General features: G+C 50.2%; 1 protein-coding gene across 1 annotated transcript in view; it reads right to left on the bottom strand.

The window, feature by feature from the left end:
* Nucleotides 1-260: 260 nt before the first annotated feature.
* The window catches only part of OTOL1 (otolin 1), a 31757-nt gene continuing 19372 nt past the window's right edge, over nucleotides 261-12645 (bottom strand). The window contains exons 2-6 of the mRNA XM_064153254.1: nucleotides 7364-7475; nucleotides 5346-5705; nucleotides 3157-3246; nucleotides 2141-2212; nucleotides 261-2001 (exon numbers count right to left, since the gene is read on the bottom strand). Of these exons, the coding sequence (XP_064009324.1) occupies nucleotides 1100-2001; nucleotides 2141-2212; nucleotides 3157-3246; nucleotides 5346-5697 (1416 nt within the window). The 5' untranslated portion in view covers nucleotides 5698-5705; nucleotides 7364-7475 and the 3' untranslated portion in view covers nucleotides 261-1099. The remainder of the gene's footprint in view (nucleotides 2002-2140; nucleotides 2213-3156; nucleotides 3247-5345; nucleotides 5706-7363; nucleotides 7476-12645) is intronic.

Raw genomic sequence — 12645 nt, 5'->3', positions numbered from 1 at the left:
GTGTGCCACAGCTAACATGCCCAAGGTGGCACAAGGTCACTTTGGTGAGGGAAGGTGCAGTATAGAATCAAAGAACGGTTTAGGTCAGAAAGGACCTCCAGAGGTCATCCAGTGCAGTCAGCAGGGACATCTCCCACTAGAGCAGGTTGCTCAGAGTCCTGCCAAGCCTCACCTTGAGTGTCTCCAGGGATGAAGCCTCAACCACCTCCCTGGGCAACCTGTAAAGGAAATAAGGGAACACTCCCAGTCTGACCCCCACAGACGATTTGAAGGCACACTTTTATTTCACAGGATCCAGTTCCATTTTGGTACACTAGCTTTTTAACAACGAGCCCACATGCCCTCTGGGCTGTTACCACGACCTAGGACTCATGTGAACGCCTAAGCTTGCTCCTGGCTACCTGCTCCTCCTCTTCCCTGCAGCCAAAGAGCATCAGCTGAAGTTAGACATTTCTGAGTTACTTACTAAGGTGGATTCTGCATCTTGGTTACTTTTTCAAGCTTCAGATATATTTGTTCCTAAGGACAACAAGCAGTGGGTTGGAACCAGACGATCTTCAAAGTCCTTTCTAAGCCACACCATTCCATGAATCTATGCATTGAGGATTTTTTCCCACTGCTCAACCACAGCTCTTTTAGGCAAACCTCCATATAATGCTAGTCTAAAGTTCTAGAAGGTACTGATTCCGTGAGAAATCACTTTACATCTTCCCCTGTGATCTCAAGAAACCTACTGCTTATGCTCACATCAGACTCAAAGCCTGCAGCCTTGACCAAAACCAACAGCCATCAGATTCCCAGAGCAGTTTTGGCCACGCAAGGATTTCAGGAGCTGGTCTGATGACAGCTGCAGTCGGGCAGAGAGCTCCATCAGGGAACCTGAACAAGAGGCTAATTACAAACCTCAAGTCTGCAATGCGAAACGCCTTTCCCGCGCCGGACCCGCTGGTGTCTCAGCCACCTGCTTCTGGGGGCCTCTAGGGTACAACTACTCCACAGACTTCCAACAGGAGTGCTTTTGTTAGGAGATGACGAAACCTCGCCACTAAACCAATAGGCTAAGGTTCCCCTCGCCCGGGCAGAGGCGAACCCGCGCCCTCTAACCCTCCAGCAGGCTCTCCAGGAGGTCCGGGTACAGAAGGAAGCCTGTGAAGATGCTGTCGTCTTCGGCGCTGACGTAGAGCCCGTTCCAGTCCCGCGCCACCTCCAGCCACACCTGGTCACCAGCGCTCAGCCTGAGGACGGTGAGGAAGGAGGCCTGGTCGATCTCCTGGCCGTGGAGCGTCTCCCGCGCCTTGGCCACCCTCCTGCCGCGCGCCACGAGGCTGACGCGGGCCGGGCGGCCCCGCACCGTCAGCTGGTAGGCGAAGACGTAGGCCCCGGGCACGCTGCAGTTGAACTTGCCAGTGGCAGGGTTGTAGTCCTCCTGCTCGTTGTACAGGATCTTGTCGAATCTGATGGGGACGTTGGGTGGAGGGAAGGGCTTGGACAAGCCGGCGCTGAACGCTGAGCGCAGGAGCTTCGGGGGGGCTCCTCGGGCGCCTTTTGGCCCACGGGAGCCTTTCTTCCCCGGGGGCCCTCGGCTGCCCTTGCTGCCAGCAACCCCCTTGGGCCCGGAAGGCCCCATCACGCCTGCGGGGCCTGTGTCCCCCTTCTCACCCTTCTTTCCTTGCTCACCCTTTTCTCCCTGTTTTCCATCCGCACCCTGCATACCCTCAGCCCCCACGTCCCCCTTGCTCCCCTTTTCTCCCTTCATCCCCCCTTCCCCTCGCTCCCCCTTGGCACCTCTCCCCCCTGGCTCTCCACAGTAGCCCTTCTCCCCTATGTCTCCTTTTTCCCCTTTGTCACCCTGTTCTCCGTCCGCTCCTGGGTCTCCAATATCTCCCTTATCTCCCTTGTCTCCTTTGGTCCCATTCTCACAAGTGTCCCCTTTGGACCCCTTTTGTCCCTTCAGTCCAGGGAAGCCATAACTGCCCTTATTGCCTTTTACTCCAGCTTCACCTAGGAGAAGGGCAAAGCAGGGGGGAAAACAAGACAAAAAACATTACTATTGGATTCCTGTGGAGATGGAGGGGAACCTCCAGCAGCAAAGGGAAAGCTCAGCCTGATATTCCCAGCTATCCCAGCCTGTGCCACGTACCTTGCAGCCCAGGTTTGCCTGGATAACCTGGGTTCCCACTTGCTCCTCGCTCTCCTTGCTCCCCTTTGGCTCCTAGGACATTTCACCATTAATGTACAGGTGGTGGTGTCTGCAGCACAGCAATCGCTACACAGAAGATGACTGCTACCATTTTACACCTGTCCCTCACTTCCTTCATAAAGCAGACATGAGCAACCTCTGTCTTCGAGAGAAGCCTTCAGAAACCTGGGCAGCACCACCAAGCACCATCACACAGAGTGCTGCACCTCACTGAGATGTTGGTTAGAATCATAGAATCATAAAATGGTTTAGGTTGGAAGGGACCTCAAAGATCATCCAGTTCCAACCCCATGTCTGACTCTACCCAGCATGTCGCTGGGAGGCAGCTGTTTAATGGCAAGATGGGGAAGATGACTCCTCTGTGTTTCTCACTCCAGGATTGCCAAAAGCCTTGTTCAACAAGTCTGAGAGGCTGCACTGACAGAGCTACCCAGCACACTGTTGCTGCTACCCCCCATTACCAGCCTTGTTGTGTGTTTTTCCACAACCAAAGGCAGACACAGAATCCTACTATCAGTGTCTGGCAGAAGCCTGGAGCAAAGGGAAGGGTTTCCTTCTGATTACTTCAGATGGATACTAACTGCTGCCCATCTCAGCTGAAATAATTTTGCTTGAGACACTAAAACTGAAATGCAGCTTCCACACCTGCACATAGCTTCTGTGGTGGTTTTTCTTACTTAGGACCCTAATCCAAAGGAAACTGAACTCAGCTTTTTCAGCTCCCATTCGGAACAAGGAATTTTGAGTGAGATCTTTATGAGCAGCTGTGTTCCTGTACCTCCTGCACACACAGTGCCACCACCTGAGTTGTTGTCCTGCCCTAACACCAGCTAAAGCAAGGTGTCAGGCTACTGCAGCATGGTTCCTGCCTTGGAAATACATTTTTCCTAGAATTTGGTGGCATTTCATGAGGACACCAGCACTGAGTTTCCCAGCGAGCAGTCACTCTGCTTTACCTCTTTCTCCTTTAGAACCTTTGGGACCTTGAGGGCCTGGGGCTCCTGACAGACCTTGCCAACCGGCATCTCCCTTCTCCCCCCTGGGACCTGGAACATAATCACATCACCAACATTATCCAAGCAGCTCAAAGCTTTAACTCTACAAAGAGCATCTGCAGTCAAAGCAAAGCAACATGGTGTTGAGGGACAGATCAGGAGGAAGTTCTGCACAATGAGGGTGGTGAAATACTGGAAGGGGTTGTCCAGAGATGTGGTTGAGGCCCTGTCCCTGGAGTCATTCAAGATCAAACTGGATGTGGCCCTGTGCAGCCTACTCTAGGTGGAGGTGCCCCTGCTGCCTACAGGGGAGGTTGGACAAGATGCCCTTGGAGGGTCCCTTCCAAACCAGTGCACTCTGTGATCTGTGAATCTGAACATGCAATCTCTGTTGCAGATCTCTGAATCTGAACAGGCCATCTCTGTTTCCTCCACCCAAACCTTACAGATTTGCATTTCATTATTGCCTGTAAAGATATTTTAAACCCAACTTTCAGCTGGCTTGGAGCCACAGGAGCTCAGACTTTCATCAGACATCAGAAGTAATCAGTCTTTAATATTTGAGCTCATCCAAGGAGCTCCTACAACTTCACAATTGCCCCTCCTCTTAAAAAGAACTAAGTCTGCCAATATAAAAGTGGGAGCTGGCAGGCAGCTCCACACTGCACAAAGGGTGGGCTGAAAGGCAAGCAGAACTGGCTTCTCTCTAACTTCATCATCCACCTGAGAATCTGGAGCCTCCCTGTGCACATCTGGGAGCTGACTACGGCAGCTTCAGCCATCACAAACCATCACAAGGACTTTTCCGTCAACACGGAATGATGAGAGCAGATGAGTTCAAACTCCCTCTGCAGCCACTGTCATTTCCATCAGCCCATCCCTCCTGAGCCATGGGAGGTGAAAATCCCTCGGGAACATTGCATTAAAAGGCAATGATTGCACAATTCTCCCCCCCTTTCCTCAGCTGAACAGCTTCTATCTCCAATATTTGGGCTGTCAAAGTGAACCCTTGCAGGCTATGCACTCTTCATTCCAGCAGGATTAGCATTAGCCGCTCCAGAGGAAAAGAAAGACAGGACAAAGAACCTCCAAGACAGAGCTGCCTCTTGTGAGAGCAAGGATTTCTTAGCAAATTTGACCCTCCCCAATTATTTTTGTATTGAATTCCCTCTTTTCCAAAGAGGAGACAAACAAAAGCCCTACCACAAACAAAAAGAGAGCCAAGACACAACAAAAATCCAAGAGAAAGAGGCTTCGATGGTGAACCTCCAGCAAAGAAACAGAGCTGCTTGCAGGTGGATTTGAAGATCATAAGACTATGGTTGAAGTGAATGTGGCAGTAAATCTGTGACTCCCAGGGGTCAGGCAGAAGGACAGAGAACTGAGGAGCGCAGCCACCAGCAGCACTGTGCTATGGGGCAGCTCTGCATGTTCTCCTGTGGCTGTGTGGCCCTCACAGTGAATGCCATGGGGATGAAACTCTGTTGAGGACTCTCCTCCTGATGTTGGTGATTTCTGGCTTCTGGAATGTGGCCAGTACACAACTTTTTTTTGCTCTGTCCTAACATTTAGCACATGCAGCACTTGCTGCACAGGTGTTGCCAACTCATTGGTTGAAGGAAAAGCAGAAGGCTGCTTAGAATCACAGAATTAGTAAGGTTGGAAGAGACCTCCAAGATCATTGAGTCCAAGGGTTAACCCAGCGCTGCCAGGTCACCACCAAACCTCAGCACCACATCTACGCAGCTTTGAAACCCCTCCACAGATGGGTAATCCACCACTGTCCTGGGTAGCCTGGGCTAGATCTTGACAACTCTTTGGGGGAAGAAATTGTTCCTCATGTCCAATCTAAACCTCCCCTGAGGCAACTTGAGGCCACCTCCTCTTGTCACTTGTTAACTGGGAAAAGTGCTCAACCCCCAGCTGGCTCCAGCCTCCTTTCAGGGAGCAGGGAGTTGCAGAGAGCCAGAGGGTCTCAGCCTTCCTCTTTCCAGGCTGAACACCCCCAGTTCCCTCAGCCACTCTTCACCAGCCCCATTCTCCAGACCCTTCACCCTTCATTGCCCTTCTCTGGACCTGCTCCAGCACCTCAATGTCCTTCTCATAGTGGGGTGGTTTAGCTGCAGACAGCAAAAGAGGCATCATCATACCTGGAGGTCCTGGCTCCCCTGGCTGCCCACGGGGCCCTGCAGTAGGTGGGCAGCAGTCACAGCAGTTGAAGAAGTAATCAGCCTCATCCAGTGTGTAGTTCTCAAAAGGGAAGAGTGTGGTGGCCCCTCGGGCCATGGAGCTTGAGGCAGGCAACTCAGCTCTGCCTGGTGCTGCTGGGAAGGGGCTTCTCCCCACGAGAGAGGCAGGAGGGGTGAGAGAGGCACCACTGCCTGCCAGCTGTAAGGGCTTTGTCTTCGTGTACTTCACATCTGGGGTCACCTTCACTCCCACGTGCGCAGCGGCGACAACCAGCATCACAAACGCTGAGATGGGCCCTGTGGAGCTCCACATGGTGGCAGCTGCAGGAGAAAAGGAGCACAGGGAGAAGCTGCTGCACAACACCTTTGCATTCTCAAGGAGACCTGCCTGAGAAGGGTCAGGCACATGTGGGCAGCTGCCTGGAGGATGCTCTTAAAAAAGCTCATTCTTCACATGGAAATCAAAGCCAAGTCAGCAAAGCCTCCTGTCTGCTCAGCCCCACTGACCAGCACCACACAGGGCACCTGGCAGCCAGCTGGAGAATGCAGCCAGAAGAGCTCCCATGGGTGTCAACAAAAGGTCAAAGGATCGAATGAGAGTCACACCACCCCTAGGACACAGGATGTCTCTCTGCTGAGTGTTTGATTGCAGCTTCACAGATTGCATTGGGTTGGAAGAGACCACCAGAGGGCATCTTGTCCAAACCCCCTGCAAGGGGCACCTCCAGCTAGAGCAGGCTGCACAGGGACACAGCAAGGCTGAGCTTCAATGTCTGCAGGGATGAGGACTCAACCACCTCCCCGAGCAGCCTGTGCCAGTTTCTCCCCACCCTCACTCTGCACAATTTCCTCCTGGAGTCCAACCTAACTCTGCCCTGCTCCAGTTCCAAACCATTGCCCTCGGCCTGTCCCCACAGGCCCTTCTGAACAGTCCCTCCCCAGCTTGCCTGCAGGTTCCCTGCAGATACTGAAATGCAGCTTTGAGGTCTCTCTGAAGCCTTCTCTTCTGCGGGCTGAACAGCCCCAACTCTCTCTGCCTGTCTCCACAGCAGAGGTTCTCCAGCCCTCTGATCATCTTTGGGGACCCCTCTGGACCCTCTCCATCAGGTCCATGTCTCTGTTGTGTTTGGGGACCCAGAACTGAACACAGCTGAGGTCTCAGCAGAGCAGAACAGATTAGGAATGATTCAATTATTTCTGTGAATCTGTGCATGAGGATTTCAGAGTCCAACACAACTGCACAGTAGGGGAAAAAAATAATTAAATGGAAACAAAACGAACCATCAAATATTCCACATTTTTCATGTCCCTGCAAATATTCTCTTAGTGTCAACATGAACCTGAATATTCTTTCAGTGTCAACTTTCAGGCCCCTTCTTTTTTTTTCAGTTTTAAATGCTGATTTATCTGAACCAGGAAGAGAGATCAAAGCAGGAAGCTCACATATTTTTCCTGTAGGACAGACGATGCCTCTCGGATGACTTGTCAAATAAAGCATCTTTGTTTCTCTCTAAAGGCAGTGTGGCAGCCCATAAACACAGGCAGAACAGGCTCCCTTTCTTGCTGAGCCTGTAACCTAAGCCTTCTTCAGCAGCTCAGCCATCTTACTGCATGAAAAAGTCATCAGAGAAACACTGACTCTCCTTGCCATCCAGAGGGCAGAAGTAGCTCTGACCTAAAGGCAGGTGGAGTATAACATTTCCACCTTTAAGAGCTCGGTTTTGGATGAAAGAGTTGTGATTTTTTTCCCCTGGTTTTACACAAATATAAACCATTGAAGGGCAAATTGACCATCCACACAAAATCCCCAGTGGTCCCTGCTGCCCCTTGCTGCAGTTCCATCTGTTCTGCACTCCAACAGCTCCACTAAAGGAGGGATTATCCCTTTTCCATGCATGCGTCACATCAGAACAGGATACCAGGGACTGATTTCTGTGTTAGGGTTGCATTTGCTCCCAACCAGCCCCTGCCAAACTCACCATCAAGTGTTTAACTCCAGGATAGTTTCACTCAGCACAGGCAGGCAAAGAGCAGCCAGAGCTCAGAGTCAACAGCAGCACAGCAGCTGCAGACAGAAGGCTCATCTACTGCCTAGGAAGAGAAGGAAACAACATCAGATTCTCCCTTTGAAGGGCAAAGCCTCACAGGAGGGGTTTGCCACTGCAGGTAACCAATTAAACCTAGAAGTTCCACACTGCTAAAGCCTCCAGCAGCAGGACTCTGGCTTTAGACACTGTCAGCTTCATGGGGAAATGGTTAAGCAGTTTTCAAACCAAAACCATTTCTCTCTTTTACTGTCACAAACCACTTCTGCAACAAGCTCCAAACGCAGACACTCTCCAGCTCCAGAGCCAGAGTGATGGTTTGTTGTCAAATACTGCACAAAACCAAAGCATAATTAGTCCCAAAACTAGACCTTTGCAGTCTGCTGAGGAAATAAATCACTCAAAGCAAGCAATCACCCCACAGATTTTCATTGCAATGGGCAAGAGTGGTCTTAAAAAAATTATTCCTAAATACACACATGCATTTTAATCCAAATTAAGTTGAATTGGACTAGATGAACTTTCGAGGTCCCTTCCAGACCCTAACATTCTGTGATTCATCAGCTCACCACCACTGATTTCTAACTCATTCATTCAGGGTTGGAATCTTTAATGTCCCTTCCAGCCCCAACCATTCTGTGAATCTATGGATCTAGGAGACTTGGAGGCTTTTTCATGATCTCACCACCAGTGATTCTAAACTCCTTCATTTGAACACAGACCCCACACACCCCGCACTAGGAAAGATCCACAGTGGACACAAACTAGGAAGCATTCAACTTTGCTGCAGCAGAGGGCATCTATAGTTAACTGGATCTAAGCATCTGCTAACTGTTGGCATGTATCCCATAACGACATTGTAATCACACGCTTGGGCTGCTGTTTGGTGCCCCTAAAACCGCAGTACTTAGCTGTTCCAGCTCACAGCAGGTACTGAGCCCCCATCTCCCAGCTTTAACCATCAGGGAGATGCTTACACTCTGTCATTCACTTCAAGCTCTTACATAGGGGCTAGAATCCCACTAATCCTCACAGAGCTACACATTCCTTACCAACAGGAACTACTCCTGAGAACAACACTCTTGCCACTATGTCTTAAATCCCATGGCTTCATTACAGTTGTCTCAGCTGAAAGCTCAAAGCCCAGTGTGTGCTAGCTCCTACCTTACGAACGGTCCTGCTCCCAGGATGACCCCCCCTCAGTGGCACTCCGAAAAAGACAACTCTCATTTAGGGAGAGAATCGGTTTTAGTCATGGAACAGCTGCTCCTGTGGCCAATGAGAGAGAGAGGGGAGAAGGGGGGACTGGCAAAGTCACCTGAAAGGAGCAAGGTGACACTGAAATCTGAGGAAAGTAAAAGGCTTTCCCCAGGCTCAGATGCTGCCCTTCACAGACAACATTTTTGGCTCTTCCACTAACCATAGGTTTGGGGGCTTTAGGGATAATCCCCTCCCAGCTCCCAGCATCACATTTTGGTTCCACCAGATACAGAGGAGAAGCTCCAAGCTTCTCTCTCAGCATTTAGTGTGGAGATTACCTCAGCAGCTCATCCAGCCCAACCCCTCTGCAGTAAACAGGGACATCACGGTCCCCTCTCTGCAGAGGGGGTTTGAAGGGGTTAAAAAGAAATTAGACAAATGGTTGGATGGGATCATGGCATCTGCATGGAAGCATGCCAGAAAGGGATATCACAGACTGATGGGATCATGGCATCTGAATGGAAGCACAGCAGGAGGGGAAATCATGGACTGAAGGGATCATAGTGTCTGCATGAAAGCACACCAGAAGTGGAAATCATGGACTGAAGGGATCATAGTGTCTGCATGAAAGCACACCAGAAGTGGAAATCATGGACTGAAGGGATCATAGTGTCTGCATGGAAGCACACCAGAAGTGGAAATCATGGACTGATGGGATCATAGTGTCTGCATGGAAGCACACCAAAACAGGAAATCATGGACTGAAGGGATCATAGTGTCTGCATGGAAGCACACCAAAATGGGAAATCATGGACTGATGGGATCATAGTGTCTGCATGGAAGCACACCAGAAGTGGAAATCATGGACTGAAGGGATCATAGTGTCTGCATGGAAGCACACCAGAAGTGGAAATCATGGACTGATGGGATCATAGTGTCTGCATGGAAGCACACCAAAACAGGAAATCATGGACTGAAGGGATCATAGTGTCTGCATGGAAGCACACCAAAATGGGAAATCATGGACTGATGGGATCATAGTGTCTGCATGGAAGCACACCAGAAGTGGAAATCATGGACTGATGGGATCATAGTGTCTGCATGGAAGCACACCAGGAGGGGAAATCATGGACTGATGGGATCATAGTGTCTGCATGGAAGCACACCAGAAGGGGAAATCATGGACTGATGGGATCATAGTGTCTGCATGGAAGCACACCAGGAGGGGAAATCATGGACTGAAGGGATCATAGTGTCTGCATGAAAGCACACCAGAAGTGGAAATCATGGACTGATGGGATCATAGTGTCTGCATGAAAGCACACCAGAAGTGGAAATCATGGACTGAAGGGATCATAGTGTCTGCATGGAAGCACACCAGAAGTGGAAATCATGGACTGATGGGATCATAGTGTCTGCATGGAAGCACACCAAAACAGGAAATCATGGACTGAAGGGATCATAGTGTCTGCATGGAAGCACACCAAAATGGGAAATCATGGACTGATGGGATCATAGTGTCTGCATGGAAGCACACCAGAAGTGGAAATCATGGACTGATGGGATCATAGTGTCTGCATGGAAGCACACCAGGAGGGGAAATCATGGACTGATGGGATCATAGTGTCTGCATGGAAGCACACCAGAAGGGGAAATCATGGACTGATGGGATCATAGTGTCTGCATGGAAGCACACCAGGAGGGGAAATCATGGACTGATGGGATCATAGTGTCTGCATGGAAGCACACCAGAAGGGGAAATCATGTATTCACTGAATGGTTTGGGTTGGAGGGGATGTCAAAGATCATCCAGGTCCAACCCTCCTGCCACAGGCAGGGACACCTCCCACTAGACCAGGCTGCTCAACCCTGGCTTTGAACATCTCCAGGGAGGGGGCACCCACAATCTCCCTGAGTAAACTGTTCCAGAGTCTCACTACCCTCACCGTCAGAAATTCTTCTTAATCTCCAGTCTCAATCTCCCCTCTTCCAGTTCAAAGCCATTATCCCTCATCATTGTTACTTCGAGAGCTTGTCAGAACTCCCTTCCCAGCTCTCCTGTAGCCTCTTCAGGTACTGGAAGGCTGCTCTAAGGTCTCCCTTCTCTTCTCTAGGCTGAACAGCCCCAAATCTGGTTTGTCCCAGGTAAATGCAGAGATCAAGCAAGAAAAAATCAGGAAGGTGCTGCACAGCAGGGAAGCAGAACAAAATCCCTTTGGAAGAAGAGATAAATCCATCTGAGGAAGAGATGCTACAAGGTTGTTCCTACAGGAACTGATAACCCCTGATAAGATAATTGATTTTCCTTGCTCTTTCCCAGCAATCTCAGCACTCATTTCCTTCCCTGGTGCCCTTAAAACGAGGCCAACATTTATTCTTAGCTTTCCCAGCCTGGCTCGGGGCATGGTAGGGAAGGCAGGAATGTGGGTCTCCTTTTCAGTGCCTTGTCTTGGTGAAATATGAGCAAGGAAACCCTCTGATTCAATCAGTCTGAATTTATTCCATACCAGCAGGTTCAAAGCTCAGCTGCTGGACAAAAAGGCTGCTTGTTTCAGGCAGGCTGGGGAAAGCAAACAACTCTCCTTTGCTGGAAGTGGAGACATTGTAAACCCCTGTGATTTACTTGGGACCACTCTGCCCTGCACTGCTCTCAGCAATAAAAAGTTGATGCAAGGAAAGCTGATTGCTAAGCATGCCAAGCTGGATTAATCCACCAACTTTCCAAGCTGCTCCAAAGAAATCAGACAGGAGCTTTACGGTGAGATGCTCCAACTCATAGATTCAGAGAATCATTTGGGCTGGAGGGGTCCTTAAAGATCATAGAATAGAATCATAGAATCAGTCAGGGTTGGAAGGGACCACAAGGATCATCTAGATCCAACCCTCCTGCCATGGGCAGGGACACCCTACCCTAGAGCACTAAAGTGACAAGATCATCCAGTGCCATCCCCTGCCATGATCCCACTAACCCAGGTTGTGCAAGGCCTCATCCAACTTGCCCGTGGACACCTCCAGGGAGGGGACATCCACAATCTTCCTGGCCAACCTGTTCCAGTGTCTCACCACCCTCACTGGAAAGAATTTCTTCCTCATCTTCAGTCTAAATCTACCCCTCCTGAAGCTTCAAACCATTGCCCCTCATCCTATCACGCCCAGCCCTTGTGAAAAGTCCCTCCCCAACTCCCCTGTAGCCCACTTCAGGTACTGGACGGCTGCTCTAAGGTCTCCCTAGAGCCTTCTCTTCTCCAGGCTGAAAAGCCCCAATTTCCATGTAGGACTTGGACTTGTCACAGCTCCTGCAGTGCAACCTGCACCAGGACTCAGTGATGCTCGTTCATACTGAAAACAGAACTGAAATGAGGAAATGGCCTCAAAGGAAGGTTTAGATTGGACGTTAAGAGAAAATTATTCACTGAAAGGGTTCTCAGACCGTGGCACAGGCTGCCGGGGAGGTGGTTGAATCCCCAGCCCTGGAGGGGTTTAAAAGACACAGAGATGTGGTGCTGAGGCACTTAAAGGACTATTTTGTTTCTTAACCTCACTGAAGGAAAACAGCAGCACACCAGAAAAAAAAACAAAAGGGGTTTCTGTGACAGCCCTGAGACCAAGACACAAAGGGAAACCAGGCTGGGAAAAGGGAGCCAGGGAATGGGATCACTTTTTACCCATGGCTGTCTGCAGTTTCCAGCTGAGCACAATGAATGTGTTCCTCAGTCAAGAGCTGAGGCATCTAAGTGTCCTGACACAGCAGATCTCTGCCCCACAGCAGGGTTTGGACTGGGGCCACATTCTGCTCAGTGCTGCGGTGGTACTGCACGGGAGGAATCCACACTTTAGATCCAGTGTGAACTTAAGTGAGAAGGTTTATTCCAACAACCTGAGGTTTTATATATCTTTATCAGGGTGGGCACAGCAGGTAGGCAGGGAAACAGCAGACAGCTTGATAGTAATAAGTGGCATAAACAGAAAGCCTCTTCCCTCACTGACAGAGACTTCCAGCCTGCCTCCACAAGGCC

Source organism: Pogoniulus pusillus, chromosome 13 (assembly GCF_015220805.1).
Source record: "Pogoniulus pusillus isolate bPogPus1 chromosome 13, bPogPus1.pri, whole genome shotgun sequence".
Taxonomy (NCBI): Eukaryota; Metazoa; Chordata; class Aves; order Piciformes; family Lybiidae; genus Pogoniulus; species Pogoniulus pusillus.
The sequence above is the reverse complement of the archived record's forward strand: the minus strand, read 5'-3'. Positions and strand labels throughout refer to the sequence as shown.